The sequence below is a fragment of the Scomber japonicus genome, chromosome 7 (assembly GCF_027409825.1).
Source record: "Scomber japonicus isolate fScoJap1 chromosome 7, fScoJap1.pri, whole genome shotgun sequence".
NCBI lineage: Eukaryota > Metazoa > Chordata > Actinopteri > Scombriformes > Scombridae > Scomber > Scomber japonicus.
In genome coordinates, this window is record NC_070584.1 from 28,000,158 (window position 1) to 28,022,780 (window position 22,623).

The 22,623-nt window shown below is 38.1% G+C and overlaps 2 protein-coding genes across 2 annotated transcripts; both read left to right on the top strand.

The window, feature by feature from the left end:
* Window positions 1-1,059: 1,059 nt before the first annotated feature.
* Window positions 1,060-4,042, top strand: LOC128362296 (lysosome-associated membrane glycoprotein 3). Its single transcript, XM_053323037.1, has 6 exons — window positions 1,060-1,072; window positions 1,476-1,558; window positions 1,885-2,010; window positions 2,508-2,580; window positions 2,737-2,907; window positions 3,829-4,042. Exons 1-6 carry the CDS (start codon window positions 1,060-1,062, stop codon window positions 3,966-3,968), a joined length of 606 nt encoding a protein of 201 aa, XP_053179012.1. The 3' UTR covers window positions 3,969-4,042.
* Window positions 4,043-4,971: 929 nt separating this feature from the next.
* mccc1 (methylcrotonyl-CoA carboxylase subunit) lies at window positions 4,972-16,301 on the top strand. The gene is made up of 19 exons (XM_053322358.1): window positions 4,972-5,080; window positions 6,284-6,327; window positions 7,463-7,602; window positions 7,760-7,855; window positions 8,141-8,262; window positions 8,397-8,544; window positions 8,649-8,770; window positions 8,888-8,999; window positions 10,006-10,087; window positions 10,182-10,309; window positions 10,460-10,643; window positions 11,373-11,482; window positions 11,614-11,830; window positions 11,930-12,016; window positions 12,881-12,930; window positions 13,485-13,622; window positions 14,177-14,284; window positions 15,878-15,949; window positions 16,130-16,301. The coding sequence occupies exons 1-19, from the start codon at window positions 5,025-5,027 to the stop codon at window positions 16,262-16,264; spliced, it is 2,151 nt and encodes a 716-aa protein (XP_053178333.1). The 5' UTR covers window positions 4,972-5,024; the 3' UTR covers window positions 16,265-16,301.
* The last annotated feature ends 6,322 nt before the right edge of the window (window positions 16,302-22,623 follow it).

Consider the following 22,623-nt stretch of genomic DNA (forward strand, 5'->3'; position numbering starts at 1 on the left):
ACAAAGAACATTGGTTTACTGATACTGGTGTCTGGTGGTCGCATGCTCTCTTTATTTCTCACTCTGTGGTTTATGCAAACAGATCATCTGTGAAGTTGATTTAAAAGAACTGAGAAAATCTATTTTGCCGAATAAACATCTTACAATGTTTTTACTTTTGTTTACTTATATCAATTCATTTTTAAACATCCTGGAAATGGGGATCTTTAAAGAGAAGAGATTTGTGTCAAAAGGCGTCACAACTTTAATAGAGCAGTATCAATGTTTAACATGATACGTCATGATATTAAATTAATAATGAAACTTTTGTTTTATCATTCTAAACACATACAAATTTACTGTGGTCAAGACAGTTAGTAGCCATTTTTGGGTGTAAACCTAGTTTCATTTGTGTCTTGTTGCAAAGGCGAAATAATTTCATTGGTCGATGCATTTCATTTTAAGACAAAGAAGAAGACAAAATGCTGGATATAGTTTCTCTATCTGTTTTGCACTTTTAGCACCGTTTACCACCTCAAGATCATCTCTAAGCTTTGGTTTCCTGCTTTGTGCTATAAAGAAATGCAGGAGGTTTCCCACCAAAATCCAGCCTGGTTCATGTGAAACACTCTCTAAAGCCATCCTCAAGACTGCCAAAGCATTGCTAGTTGTAATGTTTAATTGATCTTGAAGTTTTTGTAACAGATGATAAACAGATAATGTGAGTAACAGGTTTCTTCCTCCATCAGGTGTTCACCTCCAGGGAAATATCCAGTCCACTCAGGCTGCCTCCCACTCTGTACTCCCCTCAGAGGCTCAGATCTACCAGCCGCCGGTCCTGTGGCCCTTTGAGACCACTCCTATCGTTGGTATAAAACATCACCTTCATGTCTTACAAACATACAAACATACAATCAAGAAAGTCAGAAGGATGTTAGTTACAGTAGTTGGAGTAGTGCTGCTTTTTGAAGAAGTTTTTCTGTGTCAGTTATTAAAACTTTGCAAATGTTTGATCAGCACATAGTGAGTGATATGAGATTTTTTATACACATACAGTATACACTCATATAGCTCATATAAATGCATCATTATGGTAAGAGTTTAAGAATAGCAGATCAGTATATAAACCTAAACTGTATTCAGTCAGTTACAGTGACAATACATTGAAAGGGGCAGAGATTTCATCTTTGGACGATTTTGTCATGAGCTTGTATACAGCTGATCAGTATGCATTAATGAGTTTTTCAAGATTTGAGTGTGTACTTTAGATAAGAGCTGAGATTTTAATGCAGTGACTATCTATGTAATTGTTTTTGTTATTTAATTAATAAAAAATCATATCACCTGATTGTGAAACATCTCGGTAGTATAAAAACCGTGAAAGGAGATGAAATGAAATTTATTCTGCAATTGTGTGTGTGTGTGTGTGTGTGTGTATGTGTGTGTGTGTGTGTGTGTGTGTGTGTGTGTGTGTGTGTGTGTGTGTGTGTGTGCAGGGACCTACACGGTGGAAAACCATGCTGGGAAAACCTGCATCAAAGCCACCATGGGAGTAGAATACATTGTCCGCGAAAAGAAGGTTAGAGGATGTATGTGTGTGCGTGTGTGTTTGTGTGTGTGTGTGTGTGTGCGTGCGTGCATGTGTGTGTGTGCGTGCGTGTGTGCGTGTCTGTGTGCGTGTGTATGCATCTGTCAGGGTCAGACATTTTGAATATTGATGTGCATGCTTGCCCCTGTGTGTGTATTGGTGTCATTTTCTATCATTTCAGCACTTTTTGCAGTAAGGGTGTGTTTGTGTCAGCGTTTCTTTGTGGGGTGATGCGAGTTGGTTTCACTGTTCTAAGGAGAGATTTTTAAATGACACTGTCTTGTGATATAAAGTATTTCTCTCTTGTGTGTATTCAGAAGTCCTGGTATTTTAACCTGAACCCGTCCAGAGTCATAACCCATGGTAGTTGTGGAGAAGACATTGCTACCCTTTTTCTCATACTGCCGGGTTATGGTGCCACTCTGCAGTTCGAATTCAAAAAGGTAAAACAACACATTAAATAAGATACTGCACATGCTCCCCTCTGTGTAGAGTTTGATTGGTCCTAGTTAAGCCAAAAAGTACCACGTGCACAGTTTGATGACATTGTGAAAGCAATACAGATGAGATATTGATCTTCCAACTTTAGTAGAATATTCATTTAAAAAGAGTCTGCAAAAGTGCTGAAAAACATTTTTAACAGTTCAGGTCTGCGCATAAAGAGATATGTGTCCATGTCAAGAGAAACAGTGACATTTCTCCTTAAAGAAAATGTTGTCTTTTGTTCTTTATGGAAACTAAATAGATATTCAATTCATATGTTTCCATATAAGTATTCTTTTCACCCATGAACACAATACATTCATACAGAACCTCTGTGAGTCTTCAAGATACATATTAAGATCAAAATGTTCACATCAAATGATGAAATGTTTGTTTACTTGTTTAAAAATGTGCAGATTTCTGAATCTGTTTCATTTTTTTTATATTTTGTCCTCAGGCAGCGACTCTTTTCTATGTCACCGACCTGACTGCTCACCTGTCTCCTCGGCCTGTCTGCCTGGGATGTGCCAGTAAGACCTCAGAGAGAGAGAGAGAGAGAGAGAGAGAGAGAGAGAGAGAGAGAGAGAGAGAGAGAGAGAGAGAGAACAACAACATACAGCTTCTATTTCTGATTTGGAACAATAACCTGTTTGTCCCTGTTTGTCTTTTTATCTTCTTCCTCCCAGATAAAACATACTCAGGTTTAATCACAAATGACAAGCTGTTTGCAGCAGGCGATGGTCAGAGCTTCAAGTGCAGTTCTGTGAGTCTGCTTTCCACCTCTTCGGAGCTGAGGATCAAGCTGGTTGGCTTACAGGTGCAGGCCTTCAGGGTGCCAACATTCCTGTTTGGATCAGGTGACTGAACTGATGATTTAGTGTAGGGGTAAACAATAAGGCAGCTTAAGTCTGGTGCACAATTGATCTAATCGATATATTTCTTCTTTGGAAGGGGAGTTATAAGTAAATCCGGGCTTGCAAACAAATTGAAGTTGCATTTGTACTGCTAGATGATTCTCTGATCCCTTCACAGCTGAGCATAATAATCTTGTTGTGCTTCCTCTCTGCTGTTCAACACACACAGAGAAGTGCAAGAATATGAACCACAGTTTTGCATGGGTTTCCATGTATAGACACACAGACATTTTTCATATATAGAATATAAACCTCTTTGGGTTTTGAGCTTGTTTCCTGCCGCAGGATCACACTTTGTTCTTACTTTTAGTGGTGCATAAAACAACATCATTGGTAGCTTTACTGCTATGCTATTAGTGTCTGAAGTATTTTAAGGGAATACAAAGGGGGCAACCATTTATGCTGTCATGACAAATCTCATTTCTAAATCGGGATGGTTTAAAATAAGGGCTGCAATCCGTGCTTTCTATCAGGTTTTATTGTCTTTATTTCTATCAGACATCTGTGCCAGGAACAGGAAGAAAAAAAAACTGGAAAGGCTGGTTTGTGACTCTTTGTATTGATTAAAGAAGCAGGCCTGTCTGTGATAATTTACCCCACTGAACTGTGTTTAAGACCAGTGTGATTCTGCTGCAGAGTCATAAACTTGACCTGAAACTGTTAAGTGTGGTCCTGCGCAAACATGAATGATGTGACACGAAATGGATTTAACTAGCAGTAAACCTTCCTGTCTGCATGGTTAATGAACAAAACACTAGAACAAAGCGCTTTTTACATGCTCGGTGTGAGTGTGCAAAAATTGCTATAACTTATAATCATCAACATTCTTTCTTTTAATCCTCCTCCTCTTTGCTTGTTTTTCAGTGGTGGATTGTTGGACTGATTATTACAAGGAGCTCATTCCCATCATCCTTGGGGCCACAGTGCTGACCCTCGTCATGACCGCTTTGCTGGTCTTCTTGCTCATCAAAGACCGCCACAGAACAGGCTACGTGAGGATCTGAGTCTGATGTGAACCTGGATGCAGATTATCTTCACCTCAAAGACCACTCCAACCCCTGTCACCATTACGAAAAGTTCTCACATTTTCTATCTTTAAATAGTATTCGACTTTTTCCTCAATAGCTTTCTCTGATATCATCTTATACAAGCCTCATGTTTAATATTCAGCCTGTAAATGCAAACAGTAGACCTATTGTTGAACTTATTACATTTTTAACTTAGATTTTTTTGCATTGTCTTTGTAACTCTGAAGTACCTGAATTTCATTTTGCATTTCATTTGTCTTTTGTCCACTGCTGTTCATTGTAACATCCTGATTTGTTGTATATTTGACGGTTGTTTAATAAAAAGAGAAGTGCTGACAACTTGAAGCATAGACATTTTTTTCATAACACTATAAACATATATGTATATATATATATATACAAACACACAGATTAAACACAATTAAAACCCAGAGATCATAATTAAGTCTTTAGATGCATTTTAAACTTATCAGCTGTCTCAGCTTGGCATGACCCCTGGCAGGTTGTTCCAGAGCCGAGGGGCCGCCACAGAAAAGATACATCCACATACATTCACACACAATACATTTATATATGTATACTCCTTATGAAATATATGTTATTGTTGTTTTTACTGCAAAGGTAATGCACGATGATTTAAAAGTATTAATAAAGCCAGTTTAGTCGTTTAATGTCTGCCACCTGTTTATTAGAGAAAGAAACGGCGCCCTCTGCTGTTGAGTTTCAGTCACTGCAGCTTCCTCCCCACCTCCATTTCACCTTCTCCTATTGGCTGTCGACACTACGAGTCCTTATAAAGGTCAAAAATAACACACAGAAACTTTTACATGTATATAATATCGTTTAGTATAGTTTATAAGTGCAATTGTGATCTTTGGCTGTTTTAATATATCTTCTTGTTGTACGTTTAGTGGTGTAATGCAATAATAAGTTATTTATGAGCTATTTATTAAATTACCGCTTCGCTTTTTTTTCCTCCTTAGGGTGCCAGTCACTAGGTTAGCAGTCAGCTAGCCGTAGCAGCTGTGAGCTATGGCTGCTGTTATCCTGAGTTTCCCAACTCTGCAGGGTCTGAGGATATTTACACAGTGAGTACATGCAAGCTTTTCATGACTGCAATGATCATATCTCACACAGGCTGACGGTATCTTTTACTTCGTTGATATTTAGTGTCTGTTTTAATGTTAGCTCAGCAGCTAACAAGTCTGCAAAGCCAGACAATGTTTTTTTTTTAGGTTGTAGTTTGTATATTAACTAACATACCGGTGCTCATCAATGCAGACCTGATCAAAGGCATGCTATTTGTCCTCTTAACATCAACATGAGCATTAAATGTTTTGTCATTTTTGCAGCTGCTGGATCAGATAATAACTGAGCAAGGTTAAATAAAGGTAGCAGACTGACAGCTAGCGTGGCTAATGTTTCATACAACACCTGTGCTACCAGCTTTCATTTGATACAAGCAATTAATTCAGTCACATAGGCTGGATAATGCTTCACTGTGTCTGTGCACATGGTAAAATATATCATAAAGTGACAGTGAGGACCTTGAATAAACTTTAAAACATGTTTTTCTTGCAGGAATAATTACTGAGCATTAGTAAATCCATTCATAATGCATTTAAAGTGTAAGAGATGGGGACCAAAATTCACAGTCCTCCTAATGTGTAATAATGTGTTTTAAAAGTTTATCTGAAGCCAGTGGCGGACTCAGGCTGTCTGAGAGGCATGAGCAAAAAAATAAAATAAAGGGCACCTGGTACTTTTAGTGGGCTCTGATCAGCAGAGACCAAGGATAAGATAAGATTTGAAGCTAAAAATACTGTAAATGTGGAAGATATCCACTTCATATGACTAACTCAGACTGCTGAAGCCTCACATAAGCTTCACATCAACTTTTAAATCACTGTGTGGACACATTGTGGGTTTTGGCCTCCATCACTTACATTAAAAGCTCATTAAGGCATCTTTCTACAGCCAGGATGAACAAGAAGAATGATTTACAACGAGGAAACCCGCTGGCAGTGTTCATATGGACACCTGACTGTTGTTTTAGGACAGGCTTGAAGAATTATGAACGTTTCTTTAACCTTGTTGCCATAACAGTTGGTTCATCGGCATCTGCTCTGTTAATAGTTAATAAGTCTTTATTGTTATTGCAAGTATACAATGAAACTCCATTTGATCAGTCCAACTGCAGCATAAAAAATCTAAAATATATACACGTAATGCTAGCACACACACAGTCATGTAGAAAAATGAAGTTGTTAACATTTCTCTCCTCTCCTCAGAAAACTGTCATGGACCAAAAAAAGTGTGAGGCTTGTTTCAGGAGGTGAGTGATTAAAGTGCTCCTCATCATATTTCAGGTTATCATGACACACTTGGCTGTCTTGTATGTGAAACTATAAATGAAACAGTTTAGGGTTTGGGTAATAATGCCATATTATTATTATTATTATTATTATTATTATTATTATTATTATTATCATTATTATTATTATTAGTATTATTAGTATCTAGAGACTTGCAGCAGAGTTTTATTGGGTTGAAAGTTTTAATCTCTAAAAGTTAAGTAAGGATACTTTCAAAACTGATGCCATGAATAGTTATCTATCAATTAACTTATGCAAAGTTCAGTAAACATTCATTCATTTATTCAGCTTTGCCTTTAAAACAGCACCAGGTCTCCTTGGTACACCTGCTCACAGTGTTTAAAGGTACTTGGCAGGTCAGCTGTTAATGCATCTTGGAGAATTTGCCACATTCTTCTGTATGTTTTACTTTTTAGGCTGTCACAGTTTCCTCTGTCTCTTTATGTAATCCCACACTGACTCCATCATGTGGAGATCAGGGCTCTGTGGAGGCCAAACCATCTGTTGGAAAACTCCTCGTGCTTCTTGTAGCTGAAGATACTTCTTTATGACTCTAGCTGTATGTTTTGGGTCGTTGTCATGCTGTAGAAAAAAATAATTTGGGACTGATGAGACACCTTTGTGATGGAATTGCATAATGGATAAGAATCTAAAGTTATGTACAGTACTTTGTAAAATAGCTTAAAACTTTTGCACAGTACTGAACATCATGTTATCATTTACTAAATATATGTTTACCAGCTGAATTATGAGGAAACTGTAAAAAATCTTTATTATTGTTGTGATTATTATTTCAACTACATCACCCAGTAGTAGGAAGTCTTAGTGAGCTGAGTTGGGAGACTCTCAGTGATTAAAATATGATCTTTCTTTCAATATTGGTCCTTATTGTTGATAGGAAACATTGTTTAGAAAGTACAACTTCATTTCTAGGAGAGTGATGCTTACAGAAGAGTTTTCTGCACCTGTTGTAGATGGTAATACTGCATGTAGCTGCAGTTATAGAATATGGCTCCAGACTTCAATTTACATTTTCATTTAAAGAACATTGAAAAAATAAAAAAAACCCCACTGTGTCTGTTGTTTCCTGTCCAGGGGTCGGGAGAATAGAGAAGGTGCTGATAGCCAATCGAGGCGAGATAGCGTGTCGTGTGATGCGCTCAGCCAAGAAGATGGGCGTCCGCTCTGTGGCTGTGTACAGTGAAGCTGACAGACACTCCATGCATGTGGCCATGGTGAGAGGCTGCAAACCTTTTAGTCTTCTGTTTTCTTCCATTCTCTATGCAATAAGACATTTTTCTAAAACTACTTATTGCTACTTATTACTATTTTGAACTTTGCTTTACTTACATTCAGTCATAAATGGTCTGTTTTTCTTTGGTTGTTTTGTAGGCAGATGAAGCCTACCACATCGGGCCTGCAGCCTCCCAGCAGAGCTACCTCTCCATGGAGAAAGTTTTGGAGGTGGCCAAGAAGTCTGGATCTCATGTGAGTACTCATGGTCATGTTGTAAAAGCTTTTGGAAAAGAAGATCCTCGGAATTGATACTTTCATTTGCTATTAATCCTGCTGAAAGGAGAACTATTTTAAAACTCATTTGTAAAAGTCATGTTTCATTATCGTCAACTTTATGATGAGCTGTCTTCTTTGACAGAGTGTTGACAGGCGATTTTGACATTGTAGCACTTAATGTTTTAATAATCTCCTGTGTGTCTGTGCGTGTGTGTCTGTGCGTGTGTGTCTGTGCGTGTGTGTCTGTGCGTGTGTGTTTAGGCGGTCCACCCTGGCTATGGATTTCTGTCAGAAAACACAGAGTTTGCAGAGGCGTGTAAACAGGAAGGCATCATCTTCATTGGACCACCTTCCTCTGCCATCCGAGACATGGGTATTAAGAGGTAACACACACACACACACACACACACACACACACACACACACACACACACACACACACACACACACACACACACACAAATCATTAACTAACTCTTGTATTTGGCAATTGATTTGTCTTGTCTTCTTTTTTCAGCACTTCCAAACACATCATGTCAGCTGCTGGGGTGCCAATCATTGGTGGTTACCATGGAGAGGACCAATCAAATGAGAGGCTGCAAGCAGAGGCTGCCAAGATCGGCTACCCTGTGATGATCAAAGCAGTCCGTGGAGGAGGAGGGAAGGTGAGACGACGTGGAAGAGCCTAAATAACTTAAAGTAATTTCAGTGAATACAAAATAACTGTGTGTGTGTGTGTGTGTGTGTGTGTGTGTGTGTGTGTGTTTAGGGGATGCGTATTTCACGGTCAGACTCAGACTTCTTAGAGCAGTTGGAGTCGGCGAGACGAGAGGGCAGAAAATCCTTCAACGATGACGTCATGCTGGTTGAGAAGTTCGTAGAGGATCCCAGGTAACACTCGCATGCTTAAATATTGCCAAGCGGTCTAACCACCTTGTTATTTTTGTGACATAAAAAAGATAATTTCATTCTTTTCCTTCCTCTTTCCTTCCTGTCTTTGTGCTGCAGACATGTGGAGGTTCAGGTGTTTGGGGACACGCACGGCAACGCTGTGTATCTGTTTGAGAGGGACTGCAGTGTCCAAAGGAGACATCAGAAGATCATAGAGGAAGCACCAGGGGTGAGAGAGAGTGTGTGTGTGTGTGTGTGTGTGTGTGTGAGAGAGTGTGTGTGTGTGTGTGTGTGTGTGAAAGAGTTGGCCATGTACTATCAAGGAATTTTTAAGGTTGATGTGAATAGGCTGCATGTACATAGCAGTTTTTCACACACACATTCATAAACTGATAACACAGCCATCCCGAGCAGATTGGGGTTCCCTATCTTACCCAAGAACATTGCAACATGCAGACTAGAGGAGCTGGGGATCTGATCTCAACCCGTTCAAGTTTGAGTGAATTTAAATTCTGTACAGTAATTGAAATCAGCTGCTCTTGCAAAAATAAGTCAGGATTTTGCTCCATCTAGCTAACAGGTCCCTGAGTTCATGTGTAAACTCAGGATCACACACACACTCACTCACAGCAGTGCTGTAGCTAGGCTGCATAGTAGAGAGTATTATGTATATTTCTGTGCAGCATTCACATTAGTTTCTTTCTCATGTAGATTATTTGTATGTCACAAACACTGCAGTGCTGTCTAAATTTATGTACCGTTTATTAAGGATGTATATCATGTGTGGACTGTGTTATTGTGTTGAAGTTTTATGTTCACACTGCAAACCAGTTTCCCTCGAGGATAATCATAAAGTTAATCTAACTTTTTCCTGAATAGAAAATGGTCTAGAAAATGATTTCATAAAAAGATTGGCAGCCTCGATTATCAAACATGCCTCCCAGTGTGAGTGAGTGCAAACAGGCAAACTGAGGAAACCAATATTTGTATTATTAATGCTTCTCTTGAGTACCATTCAGAAAGAAAAGCTCTTAGTAAGGAGACATGAGAAATGCAACAACTGCTGCTTTTTAAGTAAGAAATCTATGTGTACCATTTACCATTGCCATAGGAATGTTGCATAAGAAATATAATAGGGAAAGTGGATTCATACTGTGAAACTGGACTTTCAGGGCTTTAATCACTTGAATGTGTTTGTTTTTTCCTTTTCACTAAATGTTTTTCATGTTTTTCAGCCTGGCATTAGTCCTGAGGTTCGGAGGAAACTCGGAGAGGCAGCAGTCAAAGCAGCTAAGGCTGTGAACTATGTAGGAGCAGGTGAGGCATAAACATACACACACACACACCTGCATATCCACCTCACCCTAAATTCCCCCCAAACCTAAAAAGTGGTGTTGTTTTTTCTGTGTAGGTACGGTAGAGTTTATAATGGACGCTCAGCATAACTTCTACTTCATGGAGATGAACACCAGGCTGCAGGTGGAGCATCCCGTGTCTGAGATGATCACTGGCACTGACCTGGTGGAGTGGCAGCTCAGGGTGAGGGAAAAGTGAACTTTATTTCTACCATTCAAGCCAAATGCAAGTGCTAGTGGTGTGGATGCATACAGAGAGAAGGGGCCAGAAAGAAAAGTTTGGATTTTAGTCAAACTGACGAGTGAAAATCTTTTCTCACCTGCTCTCCTCCAGGTGGCAGCAGGAGAGCGCCTGCCTCTCCTCCAGGATGACATCATCTTGAATGGGCACTCGTTCGAGGCTCGTATATATGCAGAGGATCCAAATAATGACTTCCTCCCGGGGGCGGGGCCTCTGCTGCATCTCTCCACCCCTCCAGCGGACCAACACACACGCATAGAGACTGGAGTCAGAGAAGGTAGGACGCCAAGATGGAACTCACAGATCCTGTTAGTACAGATAGTTTTTTCCATTCTTCATTTAATAACATAAAAAAAGACATAAAATCACATGAAATCAATGACTGATGGATAAGAAATGAGAGGACTCAAACAACAGCAAGAGTGCTTGAACAACACTGACTGGTCTCTATTCATTTCTTTCTTTCTCTGTTGTCCTTAAGGTCTGATTTGTTTGTACAATCAAAGCATCAAAATACATACATACAACTACATGAGTAGGGGAAAAAACTGGAAGGTGCCCACACAAAATCCTCTCCAACACAAAGAAATTTGATCTGATTTAGTTGGAGACAGTTTAAACAACAGAGGATGAATAAATAGAAAGTTAATTACCGTAGTACCAAACTGTGAGCACTGTGGCTGCCAGTATGTATGTACAGCTGTGTGTGTTTTAGGGCTGCAACTTACAATTATTTTCATCATAGATTAATTGTTCTGAATATGAAATGCCAAAAAGTTGTGAAAAACGCTCCATCTGAGTTTCTCTCAATTAAATGTCTTGTTGTGTCTGACCAACAGTCAAACCTGAAGATATTCAAATTTACAACAAAAAAAAAGAGAAAAGCAGCAAATCCTCACGTTAGAGAAACTGGAACCAACAAATGTTTGGTGTGTCTGTTTGAAAAATAGAATGAATAGTTGCAGATAATTATTATTTCATCTTTATTGTGTTTGTTTGTTTTCAGGGGACGAGGTGTCTGCTCATTATGATCCCATGATTGCTAAGCTGGTGGTGTGGGGAGAGGACCGATCTGCTGCCTTAAAGAAGCTGCGCTACTGCCTACGACAGTACAATGTAAGACACTCAAATGATGTTTTGCATGTCATACAAATAAGTGAATTAATGTAATAATATTAATTATTAGTTCATTGCCAGAGTTCATGTTTCCTTGTGTTCACCTTTCTTTTCATCCTTCCTGCCCTCAGATCGTGGGTCTGAACACTAACATAGACTTTTTGCTGAGTCTGTCGGGTCACCCAGAGTTTGAGGCCGGTAATGTGACCACCAGCTTCATCCCTCAGCACTACGCTGACCTCTTCCCCACACCGAAGGCTCCCTCTGGGACGACGATCTGCCAGGCGGCCCTGGGTCTGGTGCTACAGGAGAGGACACACACACAGGACTTCACACAGATCTCCACCGGTGAGGAGATAAGATGCTCTCAGTAATAACACATGACTTGTAGTAAAGCTGAAAAAGAAATACTTGATATATAAGTGCATGTGTTTATATGATTTCCAGATCCCTTCTCTCCGTTTGGCTCCAGCAGCGGGTGGAGACTCAACGTCCAGTTTAACAGAAACATGACGCTACAGCTGGGAGATAAGAGTAAGTAGCAGACATGCTGGGTTACCTTTGCTGCCCTCTGGTGTGCAGGACTGTAAGGAGGTGGAAGAAAGGCAAAATAAGATGGAGAACAAGATTAAAAGTGTTTCAACAGCTGACAAACTTTTTCTTTTTCAATAAGTAACAGTAGTTAAAGTCTAATGAATGCAAGACAGACGGACAGCTTCAGAGCCTTTAGATCAGAAAGATTCAGAAAGTGCTCATTTATTCAAAAAATGTGAAAAAGGGAGAAAAATATCCATCAGATTCCCAGAGCCTAAGGTGTCAGGTGTTTCTCAGACTGACAGTCTGAAACGTAAAGAATTTAAAAATGAAAAGCAGCAAATACTAAAATTTAAGAGGCTGGAACTAATGAATGTTTGTTGTTGATTAATTTTCTGTGGAGTGAGTCTGAATCTGTGGTAGTGTTGGCAGATAACCAGGATCATGTGGGACTAATGGATTTCAATATATTCAGACTAATGTTTTGGATTGTTCAGAGGAAGCTTTAATTAGAGTTTTAATTTAGGTGAAGAGCTGATATGTTAGTTATAAACAGCAGGTCAGGACAATTTAGATGAACTGTGGACTCACAACTGCGGATATGATTCATTTAATGACTGTTTGAGTAATTAAATTTAGTACTGGTCTGTTTTATGACTTATGTCCGTTAATGAACTCCTATTCATTATTCAATGTTCTTATTAAAAATTGTCAGTGGGAAGCCAAAAATAAGCCCGATGGCTGCTGCTGTGTCGGTCTGATGATCATGATAAAGCTCAGCTGAAGCATCAGCGTTAAGTTTCTTCTTTCTTTGTTTTATTTATTACAAACCTGTTATTAAAACATTTCTTTCTGTGTTTTTAGAAGTTCCTGTGGTCGTTATATACAACAAAGATGGAAGCTACACTATGCAGGTAAGCTAGAAAAACAGTTTTACACAACTTTATTGATAAGATTTTAAATTTTTGTTGTACTTTATTCTATGCCTGTTTATCATAGTTATTTCTCTAAGTTTTATCTACTTATTCATTTCATTCATGTTTTTTCTCTTTTATCTCTTTTTTTATCTCTCTTTTTTTCAACATAGTTTTGGTGTATATTTTATTAAACTTTATCTTTTACTTCATTTTACTTTTGTTTTGTCTTTTTAATCTATTTTAAACCCAGTTTGTTATCTTAACTACCGAAGCAACTATAAAACTGTTTGAAAGATGTTCTATAAATAAAGTTTTATTGATAATAATTTGTTATATTTATTATACATGGATTATAAGAAAATAAAAGTCCTACATGCAGTTATAATGGTGACATTTAGTTGTATTAATGGTGGTAATAGTCACAGTATGAGCAGCAGGAGGGTATATTATATATATTTGGGTAATAATCTCATTAGTAAGAGTAATAGCAGGAAGTAAAACAACAGTTCAGATATGCTTTCCTATCAGTAATTATATTTTTGTACTCTCAGGTTGGTGAGGAGTCGTACCATGTGACTGGGGAGCTGGAGATGGAGGGCGGAGCTTCATTCCTGCACTGCTCCGTTAATGGAGTGAAGTCTCGTCCCAAACTGGTGATCCTAGACAACACGGTGCACCTGTTCTCCACGGTACGTCCCCGCTGAACCACTGCTGTCACCACTAGAAAAACACTGCATGGCTGACCTGAATGTAAATGATGACAGAGACCTTGCATCTCTTTTTCCCTCCACATCTCATCTGCATCTGCTTTGCATTGTACTGATTCCTTAAGTCATTGAACCCAAGGACGTGTTTTGAACAGGGATTTAATGCTTATGATCTGCAATTTAAAGTCACGAGAGGCAGAAATTTGACTTTTTTTTAGTGATTAAAATGATCAAAAATTAAAGGAATAGTGTCGTAAAAACTTTGTCTTGTAGATTTATAGTCAACTCACTGCAGGTTCATTTGTCCAAATAAAGGATTCTGTACAAAGCTGTAAATCTCACGCTTTCCCCAAGTCGATTTTCAAGATAAATACACTTCACCTGCCACCGCTGAGTCTGTCTTCATTTCCAGTCTTCATCATCCATCATTTGTTAAACCCGACACCTGGAGACAAACACTCAATAATAAAGACCGTTTGAATCCTCTCAGCACTGCCAGCTCTGGTTTTTTTGACATCTTTATGGTTTTTCTGCAGGAGGGGAGCGCCGAGGTGTCTATTCCCGTGCCCAAGTATCTGGCTGGTGTGAGCGGCTCCGGGGCTCAGGGTGGAGCGGTGGCTCCCATGACTGGAACCATAGAGAAGGTGAGTTTGGTCTCACTACATTGTGATTTCAAGTTTGCCAAACTAGTTGTCAAATTAGAGGAAATGTCTTAAGTTGAGGGAAATTAAACTTAACTTAATGACATTTTTAAATATGATGATGTAAGTAGGAATGTGTTTTATTGAATAAAACTTTCACATAAATCATTTTCCATTGTCAGATGCTAGAGTCAGCTAGTATATGTGTGAATTGATGAATAGGTGAATAATTACGACTTAATTGGTGAATCAGAGTCATTTACAAAGTGCTGAACATAAGGTAGAGTAAAAAATCGACATAAACTGCCGAGCTAAGTTATAAAAGAGACTGATGACGGATTCAGAACATAATGAGATCCTTTATTGCACAGATTTAATTGGTTGTGGGAAAAACTAAAAGGCCTTAGCCAGATGATTGTAGACACCATGAAGTCCAGTCAGGCATCGTTTATATACTGTGTGTCCTGTGTTGGGGCTCAGTGGCACACAACCTCACAATGGAGGAAGGTTTCTTCAGATTTTGTGACTATGAATCTAAAGTGTCTAAAGTGAAAACCACAATGACATAAAGCAGGATGGTATCTCCTCTGTTTCATGTATGTGTGTACTACTGTGATTGTTATTTAACAAAATAAAAGTAGTGCTTTTTTTTTTTTTTGATTAATTAAGTTTCAAAATGTTTTAAGTCTTCACACAAAAGTCAACTACCTGTATGAAAAGAGTTTTAGCTCACTGTAATCATTCCTCCTGCTCATACTGACCAGTAAGAGATCTGTTGTTAATATGCTTCCAGTTTAAGTGACTGGGGACAAACTCCACTCCTCTTCTGTGCAATAATTCATAATTTAATATGTGACTTCAGCAGTCTGATTACAACTAATCAAGTAGATATACTTAGTGTGTCATAGGCACGGAAATCCTTCTTGTGTAACATTCACTACACACATCTACACGGAAACACAAAGGTCTTATAAAAAATGTACTAAAGAGACAAATGTGCTTGATGTGACTACTCTGACTGCTGAAGCCTCACACTAACCTCAGATAACTTTTAAATACATTATTATACAGAGCAAACCTGGTCAGCTAAACTTGCTTCATTATTGCTTTAAAAAAATGTGAACTAGTCCTTTAAACAATACATAACTGTGGCAATGATGCTTTTGCTTCCCGCCACAATATCCAGTTAATTAACTTTTGAAACAAACTGCTTCCAACATACTTTATAAATGTTTCATTGCAGTGAGTATCTCTGTTGAAGAAATGCTGCCCTGCTTCACATCACCTCCACTTTCTTTATCATTTTATTCTATGAGGACAACCTCTGAGTGTATTACTGTTTATCTAAACCATGCTGGTAGCCAGTGTAATGAAACTGAAATAGAAATGATAAAACAGACCGGCTGCCAGCTTTTCAACAAGCCAACGAGAATTTTTACAGCAGTTTAATCAAGAAATAATAAAGGCATGATTAAGCTACTCATTATCCTTCAGTGACATTATGAGAATGATGAGAATGATAAGTACAACGACTGACTTTCCTTTTATATTGAAACAAATAGAGATCATAAGTGTTGTGTTTTGTGGTGCGTTCAGGTGCTGGTGAAGGCAGGAGACAAAGTGAGCGTCGGAGACCCACTGATGGTCATGATCGCCATGAAGATGGAGGTGAGGCAGTCGTGCTGGCTCCATCTTTGTCTCTGTCACACACACACACACACACACACACACACACACGCTGACCTTTTAACCAGCAGTCTATCTCTAATGTAGTTACACACACACACACACACTGTGTCTCTGCCGAGTGTCCCGATGTTGATCTATGGCTTGTTTTCGTCTCTGCAGCACACGATCCGGGCGCCCAAGTCAGGCGTGATCAAGAAGGTTTTCTTCAGCGAGGGCTCTCAGGCCAATCGCCACGCTGCTCTGGTGGAACTGGAGGAGGAGGAAGGGGAGGATAATGGGGACGGTGGCCAGTAATCGCAATTAAACACATAATCAAACTCACAAAAAAACACCACACACACACACACACACACACACAGAGGCAGATAGGAGAGCCAGAACGAGTTACTGTGACTGAATGAGGGGAAGGGAGGGGTCGGCATCCATCACTTGATTCATTCATATGTCTGAAAATGTGAGTCAGGACCACCTGAGGTGGGGCGAGTCTAGCTCAGTCGGGAAGGGGATGAGACAAATATTTTGTCACCCCAGGGACCCGAAATGCATTTAAAGAAGATGGAAAACAGCTTGAGAGACCTGAAAGATCACTTTTGGAAAAGACTCGCATAGAAACGGTCATTAAGTATTTAATTCTCATAAATGTACAGTTGCCTTTCACACAACAGAGGATTGCCTTTATGTTGATTGTAGAAATATTAGTTTCTTCTTCTTTTCTTTGTTGTGAGTTTAGTTTTTTTTTTGCAGAAATCATTGAATCTGGCTTTTCTACAGTACGTTTGTGTTAGCAGAATATTTCTTTTTCCACGTCTTCCTTTCTCTGTGGTGGTTCCTGTCAGCGGTGTTGGGTATTTCATTATCTGTATGGACACACTGTACTACTTTTTATTCTTATTTGAGGCAGAAGATAGTGAGTTGGTGAGATGGTAAGTGATAAAAAAATACATAAATCTTGCTGAATTATGCCACAGAGGGTTATAGGAATAGTTACTGATAACTTTAGGGAGGGAAAAACTCTCATTCACATTAATATTTGTGTGAAAACTGACAGCCACACTTATTGAATTAATGCTTTGTGTATCGGCCTGTCTGAGGAAGAAATGCCAGGAAAACTTTTTGTGACTGTCCAGTAAAACTTCTGCACCTTCAAGCTTGGTGATTTTTACATTTTCAGACAAGTTTAAGGCTCCAATGCTCCTGCAGAAAATGATTAAACTCTCCCAACACTTGTGTATATATATCAGTACCTCCTAGTATTACAAAATTAATAATTTTCAACTTCATTCATTAAAAATGAACACGTTTTGGAGCTGCGTGATTTTTACTGAGCAGTGAAGACAGGAGGGAAAAAGAGGTTGGATATTAGATTCTGTATTGCAGTTTGTTGCTCTGCAGCTTTTCTGTCCTTCAAGACTGACTCCTTCCAAACTCTCCATCCCTCTTCCTCTTTTTGTTCTTGCACTTCTAAAAGCAGCGGCCTAGTTTAACCCTGCAATGTTGCATCATGATGTCTCTGTAGAGTAAAGGCAAAAATGCAGCAGTGAGAAAGCTCCTTTTTTTAAAAAAATTGGGAGGCAGAAAAACACTCCACCACCTTAAAAATCAGAATCATACAAAGTTTAAAGTCTTGTTTTCAGTGTTTTGTTTTTTTTTTGTTTTGTTTTTTTGTGCCCTGATCTGAAAATAGCCCCTAAAGAATGAAATGTCGGTCACGGATGGCTTTTACCAGACAGATGGTTTGCCTGTGTGTAAATCCACTGTCATTCCAACTGATGTATTCCCACAGTCGACATGTGAACTTGACCTGTTTGAGCCGATCGCTCTCCTCTTACTAACTGTGTGCTACGAGGCCTTGTAGACTAAAACTGATCATTTAAACACCTGTGTTTATTTTCTGGCTTACTTTGTAGATGTAAAGCAGATGATTTTTTAAAAAGAAGATTTTTGGAGTGGTCAAATACTGTAATAAACTTTTGTGAAAGTACACACAGCTTTATGTTTTACTTGATGCATTTCAAACTGTTAGGTTGTTTTTAAAGTGTTTTTAAAATTTCATTCTAAAAACAAGATTGTAGCTTTTTCAACAACTTCTGCTGGCCTGTTGTAATGTCTGTATGGGCAGTGTCAGGGAGTAACTAGTTACTTTCACTTACAAAATAAATGTAACTAATCCTTTACATATGATTACAATGGGGTTATATCTTAAGTCAGACCTTTAACATTTTCTCAGGAGGGTTTTTTCCTACTTTTTACATATTCAACATGTTACTGAATACATGTGTTTTTAATTCTTTGAAATCAATATATATATTTTTAAATATTTTATAAATAAATCATGATGTGGGTTTATATGGAATACACATGGGCTTAAATGATGTCACAGTACCAATTACCAAGCCCAACACAGTACCAAGCTCATGCCAGACTTCTGACTTCATAAAATATTTTTATTTTATATTCCAAAATCTACATGAACTAATGAATATATTTTCAAATGAGAGATAAATCTGGCTTTATACGATCATGTCAGTATCCATGAAAAACACCTCAACTTAATGGGTACACTTACCCTAACAGTTGAAAACATTGGTTAGTATAGTGATCAAAAAGTAATCAAATGTAATAAGTTAGTTAGTTTGATTAAGTAATTGAAATAGTTCCTTTACTTTTACATTTTAAACCTGTGTGTGTGTGTGTGTGTGTGTGTGTGTGTTCAGACTGAGCTTGATTGACACTTCCTTCACCCTCCTAGCTTTGCTTTGTTGCACTTGTAAGGAGAGGAAAGCGTTGTCATGTAATCCCAGAGCTCTGCCCCGCTTCACCTTGGAAGTGTAATCAGCCAGAATAAATGAAAACACCTGTGAGGCTGTGCAGCACCTTCAATGCTGCGAGTGTGAAAAATGTCCGACTAGAAGTGAAATAGAGAGAGCTGCTACTAATTGATGCAGTGTGATTGTTAACTGGAGATCTAATTAACCTCCACAGCTCAGCAGGTAAACCTTTGTGTTCCTGTGAGAAATGGCTGCAGAAGTTGAGCAGCTGTGCAACGTTAACTGCAAGGAGTCACAACAGCAGGAGGAGGGTCTGGTTTTTTTACAATCAGGACTTCAAATAGCTTTATTATACATCTTTTATTTGATAAATTAACCAGATAAGCTATTAGTCTATAAAATTTCAAAATAAATGCAATTTACAGATACACACACCCAAAGTGTTTTATTTATTAAATAAGACATTATGCAATAAATGAATACAGGCTTAATGAGTATAATCAGGAGATAGGAGATAATATTCCATTTATTTATTAAAATTCAGTGTGTTGTGATTATTACATTTTATTTTATCGTGCTGTTTTTTGTCTTTCCAAAGTTTCTTTACTTTTCTATGACAGTTAACTGATTATGTTTTGGGTTGTGGACTGTGGATGGATCCCAGAGCTCAAGGTGACAATTTATAATTCTTATAAAACAAAGAAAAACAGACAATCTTTTAGATTTGCTTGACGAGTGACTTAAATTGATTATCAAAATGGTTGATTACTCACTTAATTGATCATTTTAAGAGTCATAAAGTACAAAAATAGGGGGAAAAAAACCCTTCAACCCACTTTTTAATTGAACTTCTTTTTACTTATAGCCCTTATCCAATGGTTGTGTATGACTTGAGAGAAACTGAGTAGGTCTGTTGTATTAATTGCAGCTACCAGCCTGATATTAAGTCTTAATTGTCCTTTTTTTCTCCTTCATTAACTACTCTGGAGATTTCTTCTGTGTTGTTTGTCACTCGCTGCTGTTTCATGTGGTTCTGTATTTAAAGGAGCACTGATGTGAAAGAAATCACTTGATTTTTTAAAGACCAGTTTCTTAAAAATGTATTTATTTCGTAAATAGAACTGCATTTTCATAAACAGTTATAAGACAGTTTTACAGACAGGAGGAGGAAGACATACAGACACAGCGACAGATATCAGTCAACAGAAGAATGATGATGGCGGGTTATTTTAACAGGAAGTGATTTATTGACACGAAGAGGGGGGAATAAATATCCTTTCAAACAAAACGACTTGATCCCGCAGCTTTGTGTCCGAGCTGGGAGATGCTGAGTCACAGAACCTTCTGCTGCGGAAAAATGGTCGGTTGACATTTTAATTTAAAGTTGTTGTTTTTTTTTTTTTAGCCGATTTGATCAAGGAACCCTTTAATTTGATTCAAGTCTGCAAACCTAGGTTCGGCTTTCCAAGAGCATCCGTGCAATGACATCATCTGTCACCTTTTCTTTCATTTTCATTCATTTTGTATTTGATGGTAACTAATGTTGATCACATTTCTTGAATTGAAACAGTTTAAGATCAGGCCTCAGGATAAATATCATATTTCACTCATTTAATTTTTGACCAGTATTTCAAGAAGCAGGAATATTTCTGATTTAACTTTTGCTTTTTTCTGTCTTCTTGTAATAAGGTATTCCATTAAACCTGGATAATGCCTCTGGTGAATGACATGATGATCATCTCTGGTGGAGGCTTGATAAAAAATTAATAATTTTTTAAAAATCATGCAGCTGAGTTATCTCCTGCTTCTAGAAATACCTCCAGAGGCCTCGGATCCAAACAGGCTCACTTAGTAATGAAGCTCAGGTGACGTCAGTGCTGCGATGCTTTAGAGAAACAGATCCAGGTTGTTACTTACATCAGAATCTCATCTTTTTAAAAAGGAAAAAACAGGGGAGAAAAACTGTTTCCTGCACATACTGTATAACAGCAGTAAAAAATATAACTTTCGTGCCACTTTCGGGCTTTATAATTCTGATAGTGAAAAATATATCTGCACCTGGACAGACAGTCTGGATAAAAGTGCAATTACAGAACTGCATTTACATGTGAATATTTGATACTATATGAATAAGTTTTTGATGTCTGCTTTGAATCAAAACTGACTGGATGCTTCTTCTGGTTTTCACCATCAGGATAGGAAAGACCCAAAATGTTCAAAGTGATAAATATATGATCATGAAATTGTGAATCTATCCTGTTGTTGTTTATTGCGGCCCAAATAGGTCATTTTTATACCGTTTTTTTTTTTAATTCACACCATTTCCCCAATGATTGTTTATTTCAAAATTACTCTTCATCACCAAGTCTTACAACAGACTTTTAAAAAAGGACATTTTGAAATAAAAAGTATTACAATATGAATGTTATTATGTTTTTTTTTTTGTCGTACTCGTCACTTATTTGTGTATCTCTATAAACCGGGTAGGCTGATACATTTTGTTGGTATCTATTTGAAAGGCTTTATTTATGCTATGTCAGCATTTTGAACATCTTGGGTCTGTGAGCACTAGCTACGTTTAAATAAAATAAATTGTACCCATATGGCTGCATAATGTAATTTGAGGCTCTGAAGGAGATTTCCAAAGTTTGAGGATCATATCAGCTCGAGCTTGAGTATTGAAACCATCAACATAAAGTAGAGCTGACATTTGCTAGGCATTGTGGGAATTGTAGGATCCAATTTTTTTGACAGATATGTAAAAAGTTTAAAAGTCAAACTATCTGCTTCTGCTACATCAAATTTGACAGTTTCTTATTAATAGAGGTACTCCTGGATATTAGTATTGCACTTCAATGAAGTTGGTGGACTTCAAAATAAAAGCAGCAAGTGTCCTGATTTAGTCCCTGGTATGAGTCGAGCTCCAACAATGCTGGATCCTACAGTTCACATAACACAACTCAAATCAACCTTTACTGCCTAAATGCCCTTTATCTGTCAGAGTCCATGACCTAAATGAATAACAAAGGTTAAATATCAAAGTCTTTTACATCAGCGGGGTTACTTCCTCAAACGTTTAGAAAGCTCCTCCAGAATAACAGAGGACATTATAAATCTGTACACTGACCTTTTTTAATGTGTAAAATATGTGGAGTATTAACATATCTATTTTTTTAATTCAAGTACTTATCACAGGTGTATCCAGGTAGAAATTTTAATATCAGATATGAGGTCAAATGGTTACAAATTCCTGTGTAAATGTGGAGTAAGGAGCTTAAGGAGCAACTGATGAAATGTGTGATTGATATGAACATCCTGTTAGCTACATGGATCTCAAAGCTCACGGCTGCATTCAGGCCATGTAAAGGACACATTGATATATTGATATGTAAGAAAAAGTAAAACATAACGGGCAGAAAAAAAAAAAGTACTGTAACAGCAACTACACAATTTCATCATCAGCTCCTGTGTGAACAAAAAAAAAGGGATACAACAGATTTTGTACCATTTTGTAAAATAAACATCAAGAATAATAAACAATGACAGGAAATATTACTGACTGATTTTTCAAGCTGCTTAGGGGACAACGATAGCTCCTTGAAACTGTAACCGTAGCAACAGAAACATCCTATGACTCTTTTCATGTTCCCCGTATGTGAACTGAGGTGCGTACCGGTCTCTGTGGAGGTGTTGTTGATGTCAAGTTTAAAACGGTTGTCTTAAAAGGTTTTTCTTTTTTTTTCTCCCTAAACCTTCACCGTCACCTTCTGGAGTCTCATAGATGCCCCCCCTCCCCCGCCCCCCGCCCCTCAACAAGTCTCTTAATCCCAAATATGAACCGTAAAAGTCTGACTCAGATTAACGCTGACTTTTTTTTCAGGGGGA